This window comes from Triticum aestivum, chromosome 3B (assembly GCF_018294505.1).
Source record: "Triticum aestivum cultivar Chinese Spring chromosome 3B, IWGSC CS RefSeq v2.1, whole genome shotgun sequence".
NCBI lineage: Eukaryota > Viridiplantae > Streptophyta > Magnoliopsida > Poales > Poaceae > Triticum > Triticum aestivum.
In genome coordinates this window covers 815,621,535-815,648,282 of record NC_057801.1, presented here as the reverse complement: position 1 = coordinate 815,648,282, position 26,748 = coordinate 815,621,535, and the positions used below count along the sequence as shown (strand labels likewise).

Sequence of the window (26,748 nt, the reverse complement as noted above, 5' to 3'; positions counted from 1 at the left end):
TGTGCCCGTATGCTACTTAAGCACACGTACTCACGCGTTTGTTTCATGGGAGTCCAGAGAAATAATAGGTCAAGATGCAGGCGTTCGTCGCCGGAAAATCCTTTGTGTGCTCCACTGTTCTTCTTCTTCTTCCTTGCGTTCTTGTCGAGAGAGAAAGAGTGAGCGTGCAGCTGGAGGTGTTCCGGACTCCAACATGCTGGGCGAACTTTGCACGAAGCTGCTGACGTTCTCAACCGCGATTCCCTGCACCGCCAGCGCCTCTGCGTCCGACTATGTGGTGACCGCATTGCAGGCGGCGCATCTTACAGCGCCTGCTTCTCGGCTACAAAGTTGGTGTTCTCCGCGACCATGGCCGCCTCGGCCTCCTCGCTCGCGAGCTCACCATAGATTTGGCCCTCCGGCAGCAAATGCTGTTAACATTGGCTGCTCCTCCGCCATGATAGCGCTAAAGTGCGCATGTGCCCGCTCTATGGTCAAGCCAGCTTGAAATTTGTTAAATTTTGTATTCGCATATTCTCTCCCAGTTGAGATCGTCTCAACATGCGTGTTAAACATATGTCAAACATATTCACATAAATAATCTTATAAGCACTGAGGCACCTCAGTATTATGTTCCATAAGAGATATACCCAAGTCATGCCAAATAATAATCAATAAAGGTGACAAAATACATTATTCCACTTATAGAAACAAGTGGACAAGTCCACACATCTGAGTGGATTAACATAAAGGAAAACACGGAGCCCCCTACTCACGTATAGCACACTACGGAGCCCACCTTGTGTGTTTCTCAAACTCACATGTATCGCATACTAATTTAGCTTTGTCCACCTTAGGCTGTGTTTGGTTCACATGGATTTGAAGAGGTTTGTCAGGGATTAAATCTCATATACTAAGTCAAATCCCCTCCAATCCCCTTGGGAGTTGACAGGAGGTGTAATCGAACAAAGCCTTACACATTACATTTGGGAATACTTTCGTCATAGTATCAAAAGACACATGCCCCAACCCACAATGTACAAGTATTGAATTAAAAGAAACATGCCCCAACCGACAATGTACAAGTATTGAATTACCCTCCTCTTCAGTTGCAACAACCATCAAATCAATGCAATGCAGACTACATCATCCATTGTGTTTCTGTCCAAGATTATAGCCCATTATGCCTGATGCCAATCCCAAGTCTCTTTCCAATCAGTCTCTCCTAGATCAAACAATTTTCACGATCAAGAGAGAACCGACAATTCATGTGATCAACCAAAGAGCTTACTGAGACCAAGTTAAACTGAAAAGGAGGGAACATATAAAACCGAAGATAATGTAATTTGATTGGAGTGTAATTAACTACAGAAGTGCCAAAGATTGTGCCATCTTCTGTATGTGTGTCTGGGTATGAATTCTACGATACGAACTCACTTGAAAAGCCTGTGACATGCATAGATGCACCCGAATATAGTGTCCGTTTTGAGCTGGATTTCCGTATGGATGTCAGAGCTTGATTTGATGTACCTGGATCTGAGCGAGCATGATTTGCAAAGTTGTCACTGCTAGTTCCTTTCTTTTCGTCTATTTTCTTCAATCCTTAAACCTCCGTTTCAGCTTTGGCTCCTCTAATTCATTGGCTGAAATTTGAACCAAGTCTGATGCCGCCTCTTCCACTGCTGACAGATTGACAACGTAGCCCACTTTGCTTCTACAACTTTATGTCCACCTTTTTCATACAACTGTCCTCTACCACGGTTAAACTTGCAAGTATTAGGATTACGACTTAGGTGACCTCGTTGACCACCAAGCACTCCCTTGTTTTCAGAAACCACAAATGTAAACTAAATCCAAGCATCATCCACAATTTCAGACTGATGGGCTGCTTATGTAATACAATCATTATAGTAGTTCTGCCTTGCTGTCAGATGAGATAATGGATAATACACTCATTTCAGGCCAAAAGTGACAAATCTCTTCTTTCCATTACTCAGAACTCGAAAGGTCTTTCCAATGGAACAACTCCACCCTGCAAAAATGTGTGCACATAAATTTCTATTTATTTTTTCCCTTAAATCTCGGGACACAACGTTACTTTGACAATAAATACAGTTATTAGCATACCTCTTTGTCCAACTTCAGCTCATCTGCTAAATCCAACTTTTTCTGAGCGTACTGAGCCATGTTCATTGCTTTATGCTGAACAAGAGAACCAGTTATATACAAACAACAATCATGGCCACATATAAATTCAGAGGGTTTTTCCTCAAAACAAAACAAATAATCATAGAGGATTCATCAAGACAATACCATACTGACAGATAACTTCCTAAACACATCCCGAGCTTTATCCTCTTCGGTCTACACAAAGGCCATATCAATATCAGCAACATATTGCAGTTAAATATGTATCACCATGTCAAACCTACAGTACCCTACTTACCTTCGCGTCAATGCCACCTTGTCGGACAACATAGTGCATCTAGAAAGATAAACAGATGAAATTAGATATTGGCAATATGTTGCATATTTCTTTTTGACAACAAAAAGTCACAGTTAGGGGGCCATACAAATCTGCACAACAGCCCCAAATTAAGACACCAACTTACGTATTCTTTTATTGTTGCGATGGCAGGAACCCCTTTCAGTTCACCATCTAGTCTCCTTTTGTGTACATCGAACTTGTCCATTTCATATACTTCCTTCACAGCATCCATATAACTTAACTGAAATATTTGTGAAACCATAAGAAAGACGCATAATCACAAAGCATGTCAGTAGTGCTCTATTACACAAATGTTTGATGAAGTAGGATGCCAACATTTTTCTTAGCGACACGCCTCCAGATCTCGAAATAGAGAAGATCTATGTCCTTGAGGGACGCATCTTTATCCATCTCAAGAATGTACTCCTGAATCAAATTGACCAGATTGTTACTAACACCAGCGATCAACGCCTCAATTAGCAAAAGACAAGATATCTTACATTATAAGCAAAAGCAGCTAAACGAACAGTCATATGGGGAAAGCCAGTTGCAATATTCAATGCTTGCCTCCATGCTCTAGTATCCTTGTCAAACCACTGAAGTGAAAAGAAGTTAATCATCATGTGTATGTATATGGACTAATTTCGTGATTTCCTGGGGGGCATACTTACTTCCTTGGTGCTGCGATCCAGATGCAAATACTCTGTAATCCACTGTTGCAAGATAGAAGTCTATCACTTTAAAAACGATCCAGCCACTCGTAGTATTTTTAATTCCAACAGATTGATCACATAATGCATACATTGATTTTCTTTGAAATTTCTGCATAATACTTGACATAAACAGCATCAATTTTATATGTATGATAACGTGAGCGGTACTCATCGTGATAGCGGTACAGGTTCCGACCGCTATAAGGCAGCTACAAAAAAAAAGAACAATAATTAGATGAAATGTCTGAAAAGGAACAAGAGTCCCACAATGGCTACATTGAAGTGAGATGACATACTTTGTCTACAGAAGTAACTGACTAAGGATCCACATTTTTTCCTAGTAAAGTCTGGCTTGCTAGAAATAGTACCATGTCCATATATAATCAAATGACCTTTAACAAGTCAATCCACTGAGACACCGTCATCATATAATTCAGAAGCAATTCAAATGTCAACTAATTTCAGTAGCCAAAGTTACCAGCACGAAATCAAAGAGATTAGAAGTTTGAAGATAGCAATGTTTGTGAAAACATACAAGGTAACATAGCTCTGAGCCTTCGACTGCTCCCTATGGTCATTGAAATCATGATATTTTTGTGATCTAATACTGAACCTCAGCCTTATAACCAAGGCAAATCAAGGAGGCTCAAGAACCAAGTGGGAATGTGGGATACACTTCGTAGCACTTCACTGCGAGTTAAGGTTAAATATGAAATGGCTAAGAAGCAACCAATTTTAAGGGGGCACCAATAAAAATCAGCACCTAGAGTTGTCTGAAGTTTGAATAAACAGAAAAGAACTGGCAAACTTTTCAAATCCAACACCGCAAGTACTATCATCCATCGGTGACCACAAAGCAAGGGCAATAGATACAAACTCAATGTTCATAAACCACAGCAAAGAATATGGTGATGCCAGTCATACAATCATCATCTTCTGTTCGAAAACAGTTTTAACTCGTACCACAAACTCATGGCTTAACTTTTATACTAACGTTGCAGCTGTGGTTGGAGCCAATGAAGCAAAATGAACTACCTTACTGATTGTCGGATTTCACGGTGTGTGTTGAAATAGTTTCTGAACACCCATGATTATGATAATAATAACCAAAGTAGTCAACTGGATGACTAGATGTAGATATAGACAGTACACTTACAAAATTACGAGGGGCAATCCGTTGGTAGTCATTCAATCCAGCCTTATAGGTATCATCAGGATGGACGAACCACTCAAAACTTTCATCCTCCTCTAACCGCTTAAAGTACAACTCCTTACCAAGTTCAGCATCAGTGTATTCTTCTGGTTCCTTAAGCTCACGTTCACGGGCGCACTCCGGCTTCACAGCCTACACATAGGTGATAAAAACATGAAAAAAATCATCCACACATACCAAACCAGAGGGCTGGATTTGCTACTATGGCACACAACTACAAATTTTAAAAGACATACGTGAATTGAAGTGAGCGGTGACTGATTGATACAGCATGTAGGTACCTTGTAATAAGTGATGCGAAGGCGTCCAAGGCGCGCTTCTATCTTGTCTTCTTCCTCCCATGTCATATAAAGTGGCAGGTCCATACGAGGAAGAGGAATGTTGGGACGCAAAAGTTGAGCATAACGGGTTTCGTCTTCCTCGCTGATAAGGACGTCCGGCCCGAAGCAATCCTGGCTTGTTTCTTGCGCCGAATCTGTTCTGAGCAGCGGCTCCATGTCTGCTGCATGAGGAATCGGATCTTGACCCCCTTGGATTGTGTCCTCCATGTCTCCATGGTCCTGGACAGTGGCAGGAGCATCGGATGATGACGGGGGTACGTTGCGGCGCCTCTTCTCCCCTGTCCACGCCTTGTTTGCCGCATCTCCATCATCGGCCAGTTGGCCAATCTGGACGGGCTTCTCGTGCAGCATCTCGATCAAACTATACGGCCGTGGGACGAGGGAGGAGGTCGAGCTGGGCCTGGGCGGCGGCGTCGATCTGCTGGCGAAGGAGACGTTTCTGGAGGCGACGGTAGGCGGCAGAGGACGTGGTCAGGGGGGTGGAGGCGGCAGTGGAGGGAGGTGCATGGCGACGGCGATGGCTGCGGCGTGAAACCCTAGGCGCTTGTCTAGACGGTAGGCGCAGAGGACGTGGTCGGGGTTGGCTGAGGGGCGGCGGTGTGGAGTGGCGACGGGGATGGGAGGCAGCGGCGGTGGGAGGCGACGGCTACGGCGATGGCGTGAAACCCTAGCCACTTTTCTTTGGGTCACTCGATTGCAGGCCAAGGTAAAAATTTGCTGCACATTGAGGGTGCGTTTGGTAGTAAAGTATTTTTGGAGTTTTTTTTGTCTGGGGGGGGGGAGGGGGCTGCACATCTGCCGACAGATCTTTTTAAAAGACCCGCCGCCTCGCGAGCCATTAGATCTGACACAATCTTACGGTTGAACGTCTTGCTCTACTTTGCAACAAATGTCTTGTTGCGGAAACATTTGCAAAGAGGTTGTGTTGCGAAATTTTATTTTATTTTTTTCAACATAGATTGTGTCACGAGATTTTTTTTGAAACATAGATTGTCACGAGATTTTTCTTTTTTAACAAAGGTTGTGTCGTAGAAAGAAAATGTACGCACTTTTTTTTGCAACATAGATAATGTTTCAGGAATCCTTTTGCAACACGGACGATGTTGCAAAAAACTTTGCAATGAAACATGATGTCGCAACACCACGTCGTCGCCGTTTGCAACTCAGTCGTTGTTGCAGAAACTCATCGGCCAGTGACCGCACGGCCTGGCGGGCACATGCTAATTCCGTTGCATGCACAAGGCCGAGGCGGTTCATACGGAGGGAAGCGCAGGGTCGCGGCGCTCCTGGACGCCGGACAGAGGAGATGCGCGAGGAGGCTGTGAGTTCTTGGTGGCGGCGCAGTGGAAGTCGACGACCGGCTGCGAAATCTGGTGGTGGAGGTCGGCCATGGCAATGGTTGTTTCTGGATCTGTAACTAGTTGAGTACGGAGGACACCGCCAACAGAGGCTTGGTCGTCGTCACCACCGCAGGGGGTCTGCACCCGTTTGTCCCGATAGGCCTGCGATGACCGCATTGTAGGATCCAGCTGCCTTCGCTCTCCCCAATCCTAGCCGCTGCAGGATTTAAGTCCCCGTCCCTTTTGTAACTAATTGAAGAGTGCACATGTGGGAGCCTGCAAACGATCACTTGAGGTGGGCTGAGAGCGCGCCACAGCTGCCGCCACGTGTCGCGCTCTGTGCACCCCCTCCGGTTTTTGTTTTTTTATTTTTGGCACGCGTTTTTGGTTTTTTAGATGGTTTTCTCCTGGTTTTTCGGCTTTTCAGTTTTTCACCTGTCTTTCTTAGTTTTTGAGAAAAAAAATTGCCTGGAAAAACTCTGTGCCTCTTGAAAACGGAAAAAATGTGTTTTCTCTCTTTTTTTTCGTGAGCGAGGCACAGTTTTGCTTCCGCGAGAGGCATGGCAATGCCTCTCAAAAATGATAAAACGTGGTTTATCTTTTATTTTTAATTCATGAGAGGCACGGTTTTGCTTCCGCGAGAGGCGTGGTTTTGCTTCCAAGAGAAGCATGTCCGTGTCTCTCGGAAACGAAAAAAAAACGTATTTTCTCTTCTTTTTTTCCTTCCATGAGAGGCATCGTTTTGCTTCTGTGATAAGTAACGCACATGCAGTCAGTGGCGGAGCGAGCGCCCAGCGACCCTGGGCAGTTGACCGGGCTCGCTGGCACTCCGACGGCAACAGTGGTCGTACCACAATATGTAAAACCGCTGGATACGGAGTGGATTTACCCTGGCAAAACTGGATTAGGCCTCCTTCACAGCCCAGCCCAGTTATTTACTTGAACGTCCCGATCACTCCAGCCCACTAAAAAAAAGAATACCATCGATCGCTTCGCTCCAGCCCACGAGGCAACAGGGAATACCATCGATCGCTCCAGAGCCCAGACAGTTCTCGCCTTCTCGGCTTCTCGCGTACTCGCGTCTCTTTGGTTTCTCCCAAGTGCAGCAGGGACTTGAAGGCGAGGCGGCGAGGCGGCTATCTGGGGCTGGGCGAGCGGCAGGCCGACGGTGAGCCGGTAGTGGCCACGGTCGTCCCCTCCTTTGGCCCTTCCTCTCCTGAATGCTGAGGCAGTTCCTTTTCTTCGACTTCCGGTAAGATCACGTACTTAATAACTGATTTGGGTTGAGATAATGAGATTGATGTACTTAGGGCTTATTTAGGAACTTTTGATTGGGGATGATTATGACCATAGTCCAAAGAGAAAATCTATTTGTTAGCTGTTGGAAACCACAGAAACTGTAAGTTAATTAGACTGACAAACTAGTATGCAGGTTGCAGACTCTTTCCTCTAGTAATTTTAAGAAATGTTTCACCGATTTCACTTTAGTTTGGCAACATCAAGAAATACTTGATAATCTGATACATGTAGTTGATGCAAGTAGCTTTTTTATTGTACTGTACTATGAACTTGTGATTAATCCATATTCTTATTTGTGTAAAAACTAACTTCAGATTTTTTTACTCACTAAATTTCAGAGATGAGGAGGTTTTTGGTTAAGAGAGCAAGGACTGAAAATATGAATGATGTGCAACCTGAAGTAGAAGTAGAGTAAAGGACTGAAATGTGAATGATGCGCAGCCTGAAATAGAAGTAGAGCCACCAGCGCCAAACATTGCCAATGAATTTAATCCAAATGCGATTGAGCGCGATCCGGGAAAGAGGAAACAAATTTGTGTGTATCCTCCTGATATCCAAGACCAAGTGAGGAGAGCATATATATTGAAGGGTCCAACGCAACAAGATTTGAATAAATACCATCGTACTGAATTTGGAAGTTCACGTTCCTCAAGAGCATTTTCCAAATCTTGGTATAAAAGGTACGACTGGATAGAATACAGTGAGTGGAAGAATGCAGCTTATTGTTTTTATTGTTTTCTCTTTAAGCAACCCGGAAGGGCTGAGCACTTTGGTTATGAAGTCTTCAGCAAAGAATGATTTACAGATTGGAAGCATGCATCTAAAGGCTTCAAAGATCATATTGGTGGTCATGGTAGTAAGCACAACTCTTGCATCAAGCATTATGATGATTATAATAATCAAAGACAAAGTGTGGCAATTAACTTTGCTAGATCAAGCAAGGAATCAGAAGAAATGTATAGGATTTGTTTAACTTGTTCTGTAAGTTGTTCAAGATATCTCATTGCACAAGGCTTGGCATTTCGCGGACATGATGAATCAGATACTTCTCTAAACAAGGGAAACTTTAGAGAGATGATAGATTTGGAAAAAACTAAGAATGAACAAGTCAGAGATGCCTTTAACCATGGTGGCAGAAATTGCACAATGACATCTGGTGACATTCAAAAGGAGCTTGCAATGTGTTGTGCACATGAAGTTAGAAAGAAGATCATGGCAGAGCTTGGTGACAAACAATTCTCAGTGCTTATTGATGAATCACGTGATATATCTGTGAAAGAGCAAATGGCTGTGATGTTTAGGTTATTAGTTTCACTTTTATTTTGTTGTTTGTTTGTCATTTATTCTCTATGCAACCAACTGACATTATTGTGTTTTTCTATAGGTTTTTGAATGACAAAGGGAGGGTTGTGGAAAGATTCCTAGCTTTGCATCATGTCAAAGATACGACGTCCGAGTCACTAAAGGATGCTCTTTATGGCATTCTTGATCATTATAAGTTATCAATTTCATGGATACGGGGTCAAAGATATGATGGGGCTTCAAATATGAGAGGTGAATTTAATGGTTTGCAGAAAAAGATCATAGATGAAAACCCCTATGCTTTCTATGTTCATTGCTATGCTCACCGTCTGCAATTGGTGGTTGTGTCTGTTGCTAGTAGTTGCTCATCTATTCATGATTTCTTTGAGTACATCTCCTTGATTGTGACTACAACAACAACATCTTGCAAGAGAAGGGATGCAGTGACCGAGGCACAACACCAAGATATTCTGGATAGACTTGAGAGTGGTGAGATATCTACTGGAAGGGGCTTGCACCAATCATCTACTCTTGCTAGACCGGGGGATACAAGATGGGGTTCACATCATACTACCTTACTTCGTTTGGATCAAATGTGGTCCTCCGTGTTAAAGGTGCTTAGTAAAGTACATGAATATGGACGTGGACCATCTCAAGCAGCAGGTTTGATAGAAAAAATGGAGAGCTTTCATTCTGAAGCTTATGTTGAAGTTATTTGGCATCACAAATGAGCTTTCAAAAGTCTTGCAAAGAAAAGATCTCAATATTGTTCTTGCCATGGAATTAGTTAATGATGTCAAGGATCGGTTGGCAACGTTCAGAGAGAGTGGTTAGGATAATTTATTTGGTGATGTCCAAGAATTTTCTGGTGCTAATAGTATTCTAGTACCAAATATGGACGAAGTAATACCAGTTCGTGGTCGTTCAAGGAGAGAAAGGAGAACTGTTACTAATCTTCGCCATTACCGTGCAGAGATTTTTTATGTTGCTATTGATAAAATTTGTGTGGAGATGGAGCACCGGTTTAGTGAAGGAGCAAATTGTGTGCTTGATTGCTTCTCATGTCTTGACCCCAAGGACTCTTTCTCCAAGTTCAATGTTGATAAACTTGCTCATCTTGCTGAAATTTATCATGAAGACTTCTCTAATGATGATCGTGGAACAATAAGAGAGCAGCTCCTCACTTATACTATAAGTCAAGTGAAAAGGCATGCTTCTTTTTCTACTTGTGATGATGTTCAAAGTTTGGCCATGAAGATGGTTGAAACTAAGAAAAATCTGGTATTTCCATTGGTATACAAGCTTATTGGTATACAAACATCTGTTGAGAGAGCATTTTCAGCAATGAAGATTATCAAGAATAAATTGCGTAGCAAGATCAACAACGAATGGTTCAACGACTTGATGATATGTTACACTGAGCGCGAGTTATTCAAGTCAGTTGATGATAAGGATATTATCCGAACATTTACAGCAATGAAGTCTCGGAAAGGACATTTGCCTCGTGATTTTCATTAGCACACTATTGGTACGTTTCATTTAACCTTTTCTATTGTTACAAGCTCTCTGTTTTGAATAAATAAACAAATCATAACACTGAATTTTTGTGAATAACAAATCCATTTTCTTATCCTGTAGTGTCTTCTAGGATATACTGATGGTGTCATGGTTATTTAGACGGCTACACTTTTGTTGGCAAGATGGCTAGTTTGGCTGATTGGCTCTATGCTTCGGTTTGATTTCGTGTCTTTTGTTGTCAAGTCACAACTTTATTTGCTCTCTGAAATGGAATATTGATATATTAGTTCGCTTAAATATTACATTAGTATGACTGTTATGTCCGTATTTTCACTTCAATATTAATGTGGATTTGTGCTTTGCAAGTTTGATGCATAGTATATATTGTCTACCCAGTACGGAATTTTTTATTTGCATGTTAGACATTCAGGCTTAAGTTTGCCCGGGCTTCGCAAAAGTTCTGGCTCCGCCCCTGCATGCAGTGCGCCACTTGTCGAGACCTAGGAAGGTGGGAGTGATCTTTGAAAGAAGTACTCCTTAATTAGTGATTTCATCTTCATCCTTCATGTATTTCTGGTATTGTTGAAGGGCATGTGGAGGTTTGTCTCCGGCAGATCTCGCGGGATTCGGTCGTTGTTTGTCTTCGGTGGATACATGCCTTCGTTCGTCTATGTTCGTGTGTCTACATGTTGGATCCTTCCGATCTACGCTTTTCTTTATCGGTGGCGGTTCATGTTCTGGTGTGCTGGTCCTATGGGGATTTAGCACGACGACTTTCCGACTGTCTACTGCAACAAGGTTTGCCCGGTTTTGATGAGGGAGGGGCGAGGACGGCGGTGCATCTTCGGCTTGCTCCAGTACTTATAGTCGTCGCTAGGTGGTCTATGAAACTGGATGTATTTTTTACTTCTGGTATTCTCTGTACTACCTTGACAGTTGATTAATAGATCGGAAGTTTTTCTAAAACAAAAGGTGTGAACTATTGGTCGCATCATATTTATCCATCTCTCGTAGTTTTCTAATATGGATTTGTAGGTAGGTCGTACAAGCTCTTTGTGCGGCCAGTTTCTCGAGGGAATTGGACCATATCATAAGTTTCCTTTGAGGGCGTAGGATCATGATGACGTTGTCGTGGCAGTGCATGAAAAAGAACTTGCGCCAATTGCAACCCATAGCTTTCAGGCGGTCTGGCCATCATGTTGTAGAGGTGCTCCGGGGCACAATGCCGAGCCACGAACTGACGGTTCACCCATCGTCCCATTCAAGATGAGAACACTAATATTGGCAATATCTTTTCCTTGGGCTCCTCGACCACCTGCTTGCGGCTGCCGTAGTGAAGAAACCTCGCCTTGCATCTGTGTGGTCAGTAACATCTCACCCTGCGAATCAACCTGCGGTGGATGGTTAAGAGGGCAGTGGTATCTTTAGTCCTCCGGGGTTCAAATCCTGATGCCGCATTTATCCTAAATTTATTTCAGAATTTCCGGCGATACATATTCAGTGGGAGAGAGGTACTCATAGGGGTAGGGTGTGAATATATATAGCATTTGGTCTGTTCTGTGTTTAAAAAAAAAGTAACATCTCACCCTTGAGCTAGCCACCCCTCCGAAAGACAAACACATGGTAGTACAGCAATACAGCCAGTGTACCGTGCCATCACGGGATTGAGCATGTAGTAGTAGTCTCCTAGTAGTTATCTAGGAGCAGGAGACCGTTGCATGACTGGCATACAGTGGCCTCTGTTACAGACGGGCGGAGCACCGGAAGCATGTGGCTGACGAGGCTAAGGACATATGGGACCAATATCTGACCTTGTAGACCAACATGCCAGGGAAGGCCTGCCAGGGAAAGTAGTATTGGAGCACATCATAGGGGAAGCACATTCCGTTGTCGTCGTCGTATGTGTCCATCGTTATGATGGATCCATGACAAAATCAACCAGTCGACGGCCAGTTTCGCTACTGTGTGCAGGGCACGTAGGAGGAAAGCGGCGCGTTGCAAGGGGCTCAGTTCATCTTGTCTCGAGCGGTCGAGGCAAGGAGCTCCATCTTGGATGTCGGGGTGGCGGTCTTGGATTGTGAGGCTGCACGGTTTCTTTGCGGCGAGCAGCGTGGCAGCGATGGTGTCATCTGCTCTTGGCTATGTTGTTATCATGGGGAGGAATGGCGGATGGCCCTCGTTTTGTTGTGGCTTCTACGATAGCAATCCCGTGGTCTTGATCTAGAGGCTTGCTGCAGGTAGTTTCCCCATTGTGGGTTGGGTCGGCAACCTTCATCCCACGGGTGGTACGTGTGTGGGTTTGGCGCCGGCATCATCGGTACCTACGGGTGTCGCTTCCCTCTAGGGGGGAGGCATTGTTGTGGGTTCCCGCACAATTCTAGGGGTCCGAGGTGAAAACCCTAGTCCATCTCTTGAAGTCGATAGTGGTGCCAGGCGTTATCACCTTCTTGAGGGCGTCGTCACACACCCCCGCCCCCCCGGTTGCAGATGGCCTATGGCGTAGGGTTTGCCTTTACCATGGCGTAGTACGCCCTTGTCTCTGGCCAGGGTTGGATTTTGGTGTTATCCTATCTTATTACGATAGAACACATGATTACTATGCCTATGTGACACTCGGACCAGAAATCAATGATGCTTGGACCACGCCCATCGATGTTGGGACGACATACAAGGATGCTGAAACTAGCGGCAAAAGGCTACAGCTGGACGATTACAATGCTCCAAGCGGTGAGAGCACGTGCTGGAAGCTGCGACACCCGTCGACGTCGATGCTAGAACCACCCGTACCTAACGCTAGGACCAACAGCGACCATTGTTATGACAACGAGAGCATGGGCTACGTTGTCACAGCAAATTGCTACAACTAGCTGCACAAAAAGCAACGACTGGGTGGCAAGGATGCTGCAGTCGGCTCCGACGCCAACAACGGCGGGTGAAAGAAGGTGCAAGCTGCTAGCGGAGGAAAGCGTGGGGTCACGATGTTGCTGCGAGCCTGCGGTGGCGGGGGTCTTCGACCGCACGCGAAAGGAGGCGGGGGCGACAAATGCACGCAACCAAGGGAATAAGAGAGCGAGGTGAGAGATGGGAGATCGTGAGGCTGTGAGTTGTATTTGCGTTGTTGAATAAATGGCTCGCTAGGCCACCAATCTGACGCTTGAGTCGATCGACCAGCGCCGAGCATCGCCCATAGAAAATTTTGCTGAGCCGAGTAACCAGATATAAGAGAAGAGTTGGGTGATGAGCGGTCAATCTGTTCAGTATCAAATATATAGTTGAGTGCGGTTAAGTAACCAGATAAGAGAAGAATTGAGTACGATTGTAATCTGACAAACAATAATAAGGATTACGTATACCTAAAACATTTTTTTATGATACACTATAAGAGGAAATTGTACATGGTAACTACTGTTTCCGGCATCTAATCTTGGTTTGCAACATTGTGTCACATCCTGTTTGCATATCAAAGCACCGACTCCGGAGGGAAGAGCCACGTTGTTCCAGAATACTTACAAAACTTTGACGGGCTAGAAGTACCGTACTTCATGTTGAACACATTGCCCGTGTCCATAAAATAAATTGCATCTTCCTCCACCTCTCCACAAGGTGCTGGGACAGACTTAGAGAACTCCATGCTAAGGAAGAGTGCTTGACCACCGCCTAGCCCTCCTGTAAGTGGCACCCAAGCGTGTGTGCTAAAGTCTGCTTCAAAAACATCCACCTGGAGAGTGATCCATAAAGCGTCTGAATGGAGGTGATCTGGATGGAGGCGCCGATGATGTATTACCATGAGTAGCTTCCCATGTGACTCGAGGAGGTGTCGGCTGATTATGGTGATAGGTTCAACATCATGATCAAATTCAACAGAGCAATTGATATAGGTCAAGTCATTATTTTCTTCTTCTTCATCATCCTCTTCACTGAGACTGCTGACCTCCTCTTCTTCTTCCTCCTCTTCATTCTGGTCATCGTCATGATCGTTGTCCTCCTTGTCAGAAGTGGTTTGTGATTCATAATTATCATAGTAGAACGATTTCTTGATAACACGTGTTTCCATTGTAACCATGGGCCTTCCGTCCCCATCCAATGCTAGATCAAGGGGGATGAGGTCCTCAGTCTCGGTGATGGCATATAGTTTATCACCAAGGAAGGCCATGTCAATGAGATAGATATATGGAGTTGTCGGTGGCTCCGGCGACCACGTGCCCTTCCCTCGCTGGAACACAATGAGCGGATGCTTCCTGTTGTTGGTGATGACCGCGACAAAGTCATCAACTGTGGAGCGCATGAGGAACTTGCGGATTGCAGACCTGTCGTCGATGATGACGGCGTCGAGCTCAGGCAGCAGCAGAGACCTGTTTGTGGAAGGGTTATGCAAGACATAGTTGTGCACGACATAGTGTATCTTGCCATCCTCGGTGGTGTACTCATGGCCCAAGCCGAGGGCGAGCCAGTCGTCGGTGGAGCCGACAGACCTGGCGTTGTCGGGTAGGCGGTGGGTGTGGCCGCTGTAGGGGGCGATGATGACGTTGCTACAGAGGGGAGTCCACGGCAGCGATTGCGCTTGGGGGTCGGTCGAGTGCCATGGGCGGCAGATGGTGCCGTCGGCACGGCAGCGAGTGCAGTTGGCCTGGTCAGGAAGGTTGGCCACCACTACTTGGTCGAGGATGTTCCGCGAGAGGCCGCACAATTACTTAGATATGTACATATCGCTGGAAAAGCAAAAAGGTCAACAGGCCAGGTTTTACTACAATTACTTGAAATGCGTTTGGATAATATCCTTTTTCGATTGGGTATGGCTTCAACCATTCCTGGGGCCCGCCATCCATGAGAACCAAGTTTTGATCAATGATATATTCAAAAAGTAAGAGCTACTCTATTAATCTACATACCTTGTCTCCAGCCATCATGTTTTCTCCGAAGGGTGAAGGCGGATTCTCTGAACTTAAAATAAGGGCGAAGGATACATACAATATGCCGGGTCTAAAGTGAAGTAGTACAGAACATTGCAGAATAGAAGACGCCAGGCCCATGTAGAAGAAGCGTATTTTCTTCTCTTCAAGATTCGATCGTATTGGGTGTGCAGCCTTGATCGTATATATATAGCACCATCAAAGGAGTTGGGCTGTCTGAATCCTACACGTATTCGCGTTGGTTAGTTCGTCGGTTTCCAAACGAGTTTGGCTTGCTTCTCAAGTAGGAGTAATGCAAATTTATTTTAGTCAAAGATAGAAGTTAGTATCCGTGTAGGATTAGTACTGTACTAGTTAAGGTAGTATATGTACGTACTACTTGGTCAATGCATTGGTGAACAAAAAATGTTGGGGAACGTCAACACGCGGTTTGTACTGGGTCGGCTGTTCATGTCTACACCGTAAGAACTCTCAAGGAGTACATGACATCAACACGCGGTTTTCCCGGCTTTACCGACCTCTCACAACCGCCACCGCTGCAGAGCAAATACCTCAGCGTGTAACAACCGGCAATGCTACACGTACAAACAGTTTACAGGCTTTTACAGGATGGATTAGTCTTTATTGACCAACAGATAAGTGGGACGGTCCACCCCCTGAAAATCAGGGAGGAGAGGTTTGTGATTGGTTGTTAGATGAAAAGAGCCTGTAAAAGCCTGTAAATCTTTGTATGTCTAGCATTTTTGTGTAACAACGCTGGGGAACGTGGGTTGCCGAGATCACGTACGGATCGCTACACATAAGAGCCGATATATCGCATTTTTCCACCCGGCAGCACAGGTGGCACGGGAAATATTATGTTGGCCTGCCTCCATGACACCGACGCCTGGCTCAACTTCCCCGCCGTCCTACCATAGTTGGCGCCTGTTCACTCCCGGGTGGCCACCGCATGGGAGATGCCAGAAGATTGGGAGGCTCGCGAGCGCCTCTAAGCGAAGCAAGCCGGCAAGGCGTACATGGTGGAGCTCCGCCTCCTGTATCCGAAGAGCCGGCTATACAAGAAGAACGCGACCGAGGCGATGAGGGCCATGGCGGTATGATTGGAGGGCTTACAGAATCATACTGGGAGAGGTTGGTGAACGAGAGTGATAGTGATAGTAAGTTTCGATGCAATTTAGTTCATATTTTGTTTAAGTATCTATAGTATTTATGTAAAATATTCCGAACCAAGTTTGATGTAGTAGTTTGAACCAAATTTGCACCAAATGTTTTTTTTGCGGGAAACTATTCATCTATTCATCTTCAATCATGGCAGTACAACAAACACCAGAAATAATATAAATTACATCCAGATTCATAGACCACCTAGCGACGACTACAAACACTAAAGCGAGCAGAAGGCGCGCCACCGTCATCGCCCCTTCCCCGTCAGAGCCTGGCACCACTTGTTGTAGTAGAGAGTCGGAAAGTCACCGTGCCAAGGTCCCATAGGACCAATGCCTTTTTAGATCAGAAGGATCCAACCTGAAGACACATGAATAAAGATGAGACCGGATCCGAGCGGATCCACCAAAGACAACCACCGACAAAATCTAACGAGATCTGCCGGAGGCACACCTCCACACGCCCTCCAATGATGCTACACACCATTGGGACGGGGGTTAGGCGGGGAGAACCATATTCCATCTTCAAGAAGCCGCCGCCGTCTCGTCTTCTTGAGTAGGACACAAACCCTAACAAAATTTAAAGAAGCACCTGAAAACGGAGCCCTTCCGCCGGCAAGCGCCGGGATCCACCGCGCATCCATGGCCCTAAGGCCATAGGAGACGTGGGAGATACGTAGCGCCGCCGACAGGAGGCAGAAACCCTAGCCGCCTTTTCTTCGAGGGACAAAGGGAGTAAAGGCGTTGTTGTTGCACCCAATGTTTGATGTAGTAGTTTGATGTAGTAGTGTGTACCAAGTTTGATGTAGTAGTTTGAACCAAGTTTGATGTAGTCCCTTGTTTTCAGAAACCACAAATGTAAACTAGAGCCAAGCATCATCCGCAATTTCAGACTGTTGGGCTGGTTATGTAATACAATCATCCTATTAGTTATGTCTCACTGTTAGATGAGCTAACGGATCATAGACACTCATTTCAGACCAAAAGGGACAAATCCAGTCTTCCCTTACTCAGAACTCAAAGGGTCTAAAAGGAACAAATCCATCCTGCAAAATGGCACGCACATAAGTTACTGGTTTTTTTGGTCTCGGGACAGAACCTTACTTTGACAATAAATACAGTTATTAGCATACCTCATTGTCCAACTTCAACTGTTTTGCTATCTCCACCTTGTTCTGAGCATACTGAGCCATGTTCAGTGGTTTATGCTGAAACAAGGGATCCGGTAATATAACAACAACAATCATGACGACATATAAATTCATAGAGGATTTTTCACAAAATAAAACGTAAAATCATAGAGGATTCATCGAGACAATACCATGCTGAAAGATAACTCCCTAAACACACCCCTAGCTTTCTTCTCTTCGTCCTACACAAAGGTCGTATCAAAGTCAACAACCTATTGCAGCTAGGTATGTATCACCATGTCAAACATACATGTAGAGTATCCTACTTACAGTCAGTTCAATGCCACCCTCCAGGACAACAGCGTAAATCTACAAAGGTAAACAGATGAAATTAGACATTTGGCAATATGTTGCACATTCCATTTTCACGACATAAATCACAGTTAGTGGCTATACAAATTTGCACAACAGCCCCAAATTAAGACATCAGCTTACCATTTCTTGCATCGTTACAAAGATATGACCCCCATTGAGTTCAGCATGTAGTACTGCCTTGTGTATAGGGAACACGCCAGACTCATAAACTTCCTTCACAGCCTCTTTGTAAGTTCTCTGAAATATTTGTGAAACCATAAGAAACACGCATAATCACAAAGCATGTCACCCGTGCTCTATTGCACAATTTTTTTGATGTATTAGGATGCTAACATTTTCTTTAGCGACAAGCCTCCAGATCTCAAAATAGAGGAGATCTATGTCCTTGAGGGACGCATCCATTTCCAGCTCCGTAATGTACTCCTGAATCAAATGGACCAGATTGTGAGTACAACCAGCAATTAACACCACCTCAATTAGCAGAAGACAGGATATCCTACGTCATAAGCATAACCAGCTAATTTTTCAGTCATATGGGGAAAGCCAGTTGCAATCCTCAATGCTTGCCTCCATGCTCTAGTATCCCATTCTATCCACTGAAGTGAAAAGAAGTTAATCATCATGTGTATGTATATGACTAATTTCGTAATCTTCTGTGGGGCATACTTACATCCTTAGTCTTGCGATCCAGATGCAAAAAATCTGCAATCCACTGTTGCAAGATAGAAGTCTATCACTTTAAAAACAATCCAGCCACTCGTAATGTTTTTAATTCCAACAGTTTGATCACATAACGCATACCTTGATTTTCTTTGAAATTTCTGCATAGTACTTGACATAAACATCATCAATTTTATATGTATGATAACGCGAGCGGTACTCATCGTGATAGCGGTACAGGTTTCCACTTCTACCAGGCAGCTACAAAAAGAAAGGGACAAGAATTAGTTGACACATCTGAAAGGGCACAGGAGTGCACATACATAATGGCTACAGCGTAGTGAGTTGACATACTTTGGTCTACAGAAGTAACTGACTAAAGATCCACATGTTTTCCTATTAGTAAAGTCTAGCTTGCTAGAAATAGTACCGTATAATTAAATGACCTTTAACAAGTCAATCAACTGAGATACGGACATGATATAATTCAGAAGCAATTCAAAAGTCAACTAATTTCAGCAGCCAAAGTTACCGGCACGTGATTGTTAAAAAATACAAGGTAACATACCTTTGAGCCCTGTAAAGCTCCCTGCGGTCACAGAAATCATGATATGTTTGTCTTCTAATGCTGACCTCAGCTTTAAAACTAAGGCAATCAAGGAGGTTCAAGAACCAAGTGGGATACACTTCATAGCACTTCACCCCGAGTTAAGGTTACATACGAAATGGCTAAGAACCAACCAATTTTAAGGGATCACTCATTAAAATCAGCAGCTAGACTAGTCCAGAGTTTGAATAAACATAAAAAACTGGGAAATTTTTCAAATCCAACACCGCAAGTACTATCATCCATCAGTAGCCACAAAGCAATGGCAATAGATACAAAATCATGCTCAGAAACCACAGCAAAGAATAATAGAATATGGTGATGCAAGTCATACAATCATCATCTGTTAAGAATAAGCTGTTCAAAAACAGTTTTAACTCATACCATAAACCCATGGCTCAATTTTCTATACTAACGTTGCAGCTGTGGTTGGAGTCAATGAAGCAAAATGAACTACCTCATTGATTGCCGGTTTTCACGGTGTGTTTTGAAATGGTTTCTGAACACCCATGGTTATGATAACCAAACTAGTCAATTGGATGACTAAATGTAGATATTGACAGTACACTTACAAAATTACGAGGGACAATCCGTTGGTAGTCATTCAATTCAATGTTGTAGGTGTCTTCAGGATGGATGTACCACTCAAAACTTTCATCATCCTCTAACCCCTCAAAGTACGACTCGTTAAGAAGCTCATCATCGGTGTATTCTTCTGGTTCCTTGAGCTCACGTGCGCACTCCAGATTCACAACCTACACATAGATGATAAAACACGGGATAAAATCACCACGCATAACAAACCAGAAGACTGAATCAGCTACTATGGCACACAGGTATAAACTTTAAGACATGCACGGTGATTGATTGATACAGCATGTAGATACCTTGTAATGAGCGACGCGATAGCGTGCAAGGCGCGCTTCTATCTTGCTGTGTTCCTCACGTGTCAAATAAAGTGGCAGGTCAGTAGGATAATCGTCCTCCTTCTGAATATTGGCAAGCAAAAATTGACAATCCTTGGCCTGGTCTTCCTTGCTGAGAAGGAAGTACGGCCCGAAACACTGCTCGCTTTCTTCTTTTGCCGGCTCTGTTTTCAGCAGCAGATCATAATCTTGGCCCGCTTGGATGGTGCCCTCCATGTCTGTCGCATGAGAAATCGGATCTTGGCCCCCTTGGATGGTGCCCTCCATGTCTGTCGCATGAGAAATCGGATCTTGGCACCCTTGGATGGTGTCCTCCATGTCTCCATGGTCATCGGCAGTGGCAGTAGCATCGGAAGATGATGGGCGCAGGTTCTTGCGGCGCCTCTTCTCCCCTGTCCACGCCATGTTTCCCCCATCTCCATCATCGGCCAGTTGGATGATGGGTATGGGCTTCTCGTGCAGCATCTCGATCGAACGATACGACCGCGGGACGGGGGACGTGGTCGAGCTGGGCGGCGGCGTCGATCTGCTGGCGTAGGGGGCGACTGTAGGCGGCAAAGGACGGGGTCGGGGGCGGACCAGCGGAGGCGGGGACGGGGCGTCGGTATGGCGTGGCGACGGCGGTGGGAGGCGACGGCGACGGCGGTGGCGTGAAACCCTAGCCACTTGTCGAGACGGTAGGTTGCAGAGGACGTGGTCGAGATTCGGGGAGGCGGCGGCGACGGCGACAGCGTAAAAGCCACTTGTGGAGAGATGGAGGGGGAGAAGCAGATCGTGCGGGCTCTTGTTTGTTTGGGGCAATCGGTGGCTGGCCAACGTAAATTTGCTGCACATCGAAGGGTTTTTCTAAATGGATGTTTTTCTAAACGAGGCAAAAGACTTACCATTTTCAATGATTAAGAAGAAGAAAATTACCCGGTTAATTGACGGAAACCGGGTTAGAACTGATACAACCCAACCCACATGACATGGGCACCACCGGCCAACCTGGCCACCGACATGGAACACAGAGCTGCAAAGAAGAAACACATACACTGAGGTGTTGCAAGCGTCATCGTCATCACCGCTTGCCTCGAACGAGCGACTCCGACTTCACCATAGAGCTCCATCAACGAAGCCCACCCACAAACAGTCGCGGAAGCCACGACGACACATGCCAAAAGATGGCCACAGTCGCCAACAAATGACAGCTCTGACTTTTGACGGCGAGCATCGCAAGGGAAATATGCAAGACTTGCGCCGATCATGCCCTTGGCAAACAACTACTGAGTGCATGTCATCGTCACCACCTGGACCCGCACCACCGTAACTCCGACTTCAAAGCAACAAAACAACACACAAAAGAGCACCTCGGACATGCAGGAAAGATCCGACTACCAAAGTCCACGCCGCGCCCCGAGCTCCTTTCGACGCCATCATCATTGTCAAAATAGAAACCAGCGCCCCGTCTCAGCAAACCACGCGCGAAGATGCCGCCATCCACCGGTCACCCAATCATAGCCGCTCCGAGACGATGCATTAGTATCCGTGTACAATTTGTAGTTAAAACGTCGGTAGACCACATAACCATGCTTGATACGATTCCTTGAGTGCTTGATACGATTCCTTGAGTGCCAGATAGACCACATAATAGTGGTGACTTTGGCACGATCATCGTCGGTAAAATGTGGGTCACATAAGATGTCGCGAGCCCACGAGTCCAGATGTAGACGAGGTAGCCGGAGTCCGAACCATGCACACGCCTCCTCCCAGAAGCGTTTAGCATGCGAGCAATGAATCAATGCATGTTCCAGATCCTCATCCATAACTAGACATACTTTGCATATGCGAATTTCTGCAATGTGTCGATAGTTGAGAGTAGCTTCATCTGGAAGAATCCCACGAAGAACTCTCCACCAAAACACTCTCACTTTTGGGATAACATTCAATTTCCACATGCCTTTCCACATCTGTTGATCATCATTTGAGGTACCAGTAGCCGTCCCCTCCTCTAGAGCCAAACGCTCGTTTTGATTCATAAGAGCACGGTACGCCGACTTCATAGTGTAGTTGCCTGTTTTTTCGAATGCCCAAGCAAGATAATCATCACCTCCCCCTTGCCGAATAGGGATATTAAGAATAGCTTCAGCATCCGAGGCAATCAAAGCCTCCCTAACCACCTCATATTTCCAAGACCAGTTTGATTTGTCAATGAGATCTGCCACCCTCCGAATAGCAGTGTTCTGAGGCCTGAATATAGGTGACATGGATATAGTGTCTGGAATCCATTTATCGGTCCAGACGTCAAGAGTGCTACCATCTCCAACACGAGAGATCAAGCCACATCGAAGGGCTTCTCTTCCTGCTATAATTAGGGGTGGGCAGAAAAACCGACTACCGAACACCGAACCCGAATAAACCGAGACCGAACCGAAAAAAACCAAGGACCGAAACTTCGGTTGTTACATCGGTCAGCAAATGTGCAAAACCGAACTAAGTTCGGTGAGTTCGGTGCTCTGCCTCGGTTGACCGATTAACCGTATTATCCTTATCCTCTATATGCAGCCCAACAAATCTTGGCCCAACAATCCATTTACTCTTCACGTGAATTCTTTTTTTATCCGTGCACACAAGTTGTCCCATCTGGGCCAGCTCAACCCCAACCTGTCCGACGACCCTGTCTCCTACGACTCCCCCAATCGAGGTGCCGCCGCCCAAGGGATTACATGCTAGATTCCCCCCACCTCGCAGCATCGCAGGCCGCCGCCGCGCCGCCGCCTATGGCTTCCAATGGCTTGTACGCTGTCGGGGCGCCGCCGCCCAATGATTTGATCTATATTTGGATGATTTTTTTTTCAGTTCCTCTGCCTCGATCTGATGTTGTGGATTTACATCGGGTGATTCGGTCAAACCGAAGACCAAAACCGAATTTGCGGTGCACCGAATCCTCGGTTATCAGAATTTCTGTTAACCGATCGGTCTTCATTTTCTGGGAACCGAATTTCTGTAAACACCGAAGCACCGAACCGAATTCTTCGGTGCAACCGAATGCCCACCCCTAGCTATAATAGCCTTCCAAGTGGCCGAAGCCGACTTAGGTACAGCAGCATGCATAAAATCAATGTCAGGAAAATAACGCCCCTTCAAAACTCTTGCACTGAGGGAATTAGGATTTGTCAGAAATCGCCAACCATGCTTCCCCAACAAGGCAAGATTAAACAGATGTGGGTCTCTGAAACCCATCCCACCTTTACACTTGGGCGTTGAAAGTTCCTTCCAAGACACCCAATGCATTGATCGTTTGTCAAGCGAACTACTCCAGAAAAAAATTGCCATTGGAGACGTCAAACTCTTGCAAACTTTCTTTGTTAACAAAAAAGTACTCATTGGGTAGGTGGGGATAGCTTGAACCACTAATTTCAACAAAGTCTCGCGGCCTGCACAAGCAAGTAACTTCTCCGACCATCCCTGCATTCTCGCCCGGGCTCTCTCACTGACATGCTCGAATGTCCCGCTCGTGATCCGACCCACATCGGTAGGGAGACCCAGATATTTCTCATTAAAAGCCTCAACCTGGATGTTCAAGGTTGTCTTCAAAAGTTACTTCAAATCTATGGGTGTATTTGTACTGAAATAAATAGAACTTTTTTCCCTATTGATGCACTGACCCGAGGCCTCTCCATAAATCCTCAAGATGTCATTTAGCCGGAGTGCGCTCGGATTACTTGCATGATGAAGATGAGGCTATCATCTGCAAAAAGCAAATGGGTTACCCACGGTGATCTATAGCTCACCCGCAGTCCTCTGTCAATGGTTCCACCATTGTAATATTTCAACAATGAGGATAAGCCTTCGGCACACAGCAAGAATAGATATGGAGACACTGGATCTCCTTGCCGAAACCCTCTGGTAGGTTTAAAATATGGAAGTAGCTCCCCATTGATTCTTACTGAAAACCGAACAGAGGAAACACACTTCATTATCAACCTGACAAAGCCCATATTGAAACCCAAACGTAATAATATAGCTTCGAGATAATGCCACTCGACACGGTCGTAGGCTTTCATCATATCAAGCTTAACCGCGCAAGAAAAATTCTTTCCCTTCTTCTTCCTTTTCATCGTGTGGATACTTTCATATGCAACAAGTACATTGTCTGTGATGAGTCGTCCGGGAACGAACGCACTTTGCTCCTCGCTAATGATTATATCCATCATGCTGCGCAACCGGTTCGTTATGGCCCTCGCTGCAATCTTATAGAGCACCGGGCACAAGGCTATGGGACGATATTGTGTGATTGATTGGGGGTGGCGTACCTTAGGTATGAGTGATGGAAGTGTCATTCAGACCCGTAGGTAATTCCCCTCCATTAAGAAATTCTAAAACAGCCAAGGTCACCTCATTACCTAGTAAATCCCAGTGGCGCTGGTAAAACCCTGCTGTAAAACCATCCACCCCGGGAGCTTTTGAAGGTGCCATCTGAAACAATGCCACCTTGATCTCCTCACCCGTGTATGGTTTGTTCAACTCATCCGTTCATGGCAGGGGTGACTCTTTCTGGTACATGTGATAATAGGTAGCTAGAGTCGCCAAAACCCTGGGAACAATACAGATTTTGATAAAAGGTTTGCACCTCTTCCTTGTCCTCACTTTCATTGGCACAAGTGGAGCCATCAGCACGTCTCAATCCTGATATTTTGTTCATTCGTTTGCGTTGAGCTGCTTGAGCTTGAAAGTAGGAAGTATTTCAATCTCCGTCTCGAAGCCATGGGACTCGAGAACGTTGCCGAAGCCAGACTTCTTCCTGGTGTAATGCCTCCTTCAACTTCTTAACAACAGATTTCTCCTCCTCCGTAGGACCGGTGCCAATAGACCGGCAACGAAGGCGATCCAGCCTCTTCTGAAGCTGTCTGACAGAGCGCGTCAGACTCCGAACTCCCTGGCTCCCCAGGGTTCTAACGTAGCCTGCAGGGTGCTCAGCGTGGATGCTACACCCCGGAGCCCCGGCGTATGCTGTATGCCCCCCCAAGTATCACAAACCAGGCGGTCATAATCCGCATGAGTCTGCCAAACGTTTTCGTATCTAAACTGCTTCTTTTTCAATGGAGACGCTGGCAAGCTCTCTTTAATCTCTGCGAAAACAAAGCAATGATCAGACTCCACCGAGGGAATATGCCTGACACGTATATGTTGGAAGATCTGCCGAAATCTTGGAAAGAGATCTCATCTATGACCTCCCTGAACGCACGCATCTGATTTTTAGACCTCGCTGATCTACTAAAGTGTTCAGAGGAGTACAGAGTTTCATTATAATCCCCATGCTCAACCAAGCTGCATGTGGTAACGAATGAAGTGTACGCACGAACCGCCACCAATGGTGCCTATCTTCTGCTCGCGGAGCTCCGTAAAAACCAGTGAAACGCCAAGTCAAATCTTGATTATTGCACTGGACAACCACGTCAATATGACTTTGGCTATAGTTCTTTAACTCGACTGTTACATCTTGCGACCAAAAAAGACCAATGCCGCCACTAAGGCCGGCACTATCTACAGCAAAACATCCACTAAAACCTAGCGTATGCTTCAAATCCTCAACTCTTTTTGCTTTAATTTTTGTTTCCATTACAAAGAGAAGAGTGGGTCCTTCCAACTTCACAATACTGCGAAGTTCACGAACCGCCTCGGGGTTCCCAAGCCCCCGGCAGTTCCAGCTCAAGCAGCTCATTGATCCCGGCAGGACCGCGGCGTGGTCTCTGCCGAATTTTCTGGAGTGGGTTTCTTTTTCTTCGGTTCACGAAACAGTCCATCGCCCTCTGTGTCATTGCTAGCTGAGGTTGTATCATCTCTGATCAAACTTGTTCCCTCACCATCAGCACATGTTGTTCCATCAGTAAGAAGCAAGGCCTTTGCCACAGGCCTATAAACCTGCGTGGGAGCCTCTTTGTGTTTTGGCGGTTGCTTGCTCTTATGCGGAGAAACCACTTCCTCTCCCGAATCCTTATTGGTGCTTGAGTTTTTGGTGGTCGCCTTACTTTGGGCACCTGATTTTGGATCCCTGGAGGAGTTTTCATTGGACGCTTGCTTCTTGAAATCATCCGGTGCACGAAGCGAAGGGCCAAACGGCAGGTCCCCGTTCTCATCGCGTGAACCCGGGGTTGGGCAGTACAGGTCTGAATGTCCCAATCTACCACAGGAGAAGCAGAAGTAGGGCAGCTGTTCATACTGGATATCATACAAATCAACCTTCTTTCTCCTGGCAGAGTCTATTAGTATCCATCTCCTGATTGGTTTTGCTACATCAATGGAAACCCTAGCACGCAGATATGCTCCATTGTGATCAAACTTCACCATATGCGCATTCTTATCCATCTGCTGAGCTATTGGCTTCCACCATGCCTTATCCCTCAAATTGTAGGGTAAGTTTATGACCCTAGCCCACACTTGCAGCCGATCAAACTTAACTTCATCCGGCCTCATACACTCATCAAACTCGGCTAGAACCACAGCATTCTTGTTTATATGCCATGGTGATCCACCCCATACTTGGTCCCTATCTCGCTGATTTTCAAACTCAGCTACGAAGACGTTGATACCTGTAGATTGGAATTGCAGACCACGCGGGTTCCCCCACGCCGGCCGAAGGGCATTGGTGATCGTCTGGATGTGAAACTGGTTTCTGTGCAGTATCTTCCCCGCCAGCAGCCACTTCGCCGGACCTCCATCAACCCGATCGTCAAGGACTAGAGGAGTCGCCTCTTCTTCAGAGATATCAAGCTTTCCTAGGGCTTCCTCTAGCTTCTTCCTC

General features: G+C 45.6%; 2 protein-coding genes across 2 annotated transcripts; both read right to left on the bottom strand.

Moving 5' to 3' along the window:
* Positions 1–1,972: 1,972 nt before the first annotated feature.
* LOC123067993 (uncharacterized) lies at positions 1,973–5,085 on the bottom strand. Its single transcript, XM_044490532.1, has 11 exons — positions 4,675–5,085; positions 4,337–4,525; positions 3,270–3,389; positions 3,139–3,180; positions 2,968–3,063; positions 2,804–2,893; positions 2,592–2,708; positions 2,426–2,464; positions 2,293–2,343; positions 2,107–2,181; positions 1,973–2,011 (listed from the first exon to the last, which is right to left on the bottom strand). Exons 1-11 carry the CDS (start codon positions 5,083–5,085, stop codon positions 1,973–1,975), a joined length of 1,269 nt encoding a protein of 422 aa, XP_044346467.1.
* A 12,191-nt stretch (positions 5,086–17,276) lies between these two features.
* LOC123067992 (uncharacterized) lies at positions 17,277–20,798 on the bottom strand. The gene is made up of 11 exons (XM_044490531.1): positions 19,926–20,798; positions 19,611–19,793; positions 18,573–18,692; positions 18,442–18,483; positions 18,272–18,367; positions 18,105–18,194; positions 17,892–18,008; positions 17,727–17,765; positions 17,588–17,638; positions 17,400–17,474; positions 17,277–17,312 (listed from the first exon to the last, which is right to left on the bottom strand). The coding sequence occupies exons 1-11, from the start codon at positions 20,796–20,798 to the stop codon at positions 17,277–17,279; spliced, it is 1,722 nt and encodes a 573-aa protein (XP_044346466.1).
* Positions 20,799–26,748: the final 5,950 nt, after the last annotated feature.

What these genes read in the sequence shown, in the direction of transcription:
- LOC123067993 (XM_044490532.1), bottom strand. Translation starts at nt 5,085, where the DNA reads ATGCTGCACGAGAAGCCCGTCCAGATTGGCCAACTGGCCGATGATGGA. An exon ending in AAATTTCAAAGAAAATCAAT is followed by an intron (nt 3,181 to 3,269) that starts GTATGCATTATG and finishes ATCTTGCAACAG; the next exon opens with TGGATTACAGAGTATTTGCA. An exon ending in TAGCTGCTTTTGCTTATAAT is followed by an intron (nt 2,894 to 2,967) that starts GTAAGATATCTT and finishes AATTTGATTCAG; the next exon opens with GAGTACATTCTTGAGATGGA.
- LOC123067992 (XM_044490531.1), bottom strand. Translation starts at nt 20,798, where the DNA reads ATGTGCAGCAAATTTACGTTGGCCAGCCACCGATTGCCCCAAACAAAC. An exon ending in TGGATCGCAAGACTAAGGAT is followed by an intron (nt 18,368 to 18,441) that starts GTAAGTATGCCC and finishes TTTTCACTTCAG; the next exon opens with TGGATAGAATGGGATACTAG. An exon ending in TAGCTGGTTATGCTTATGAC is followed by an intron (nt 18,195 to 18,271) that starts GTAGGATATCCT and finishes CATTTGATTCAG; the next exon opens with GAGTACATTACGGAGCTGGA.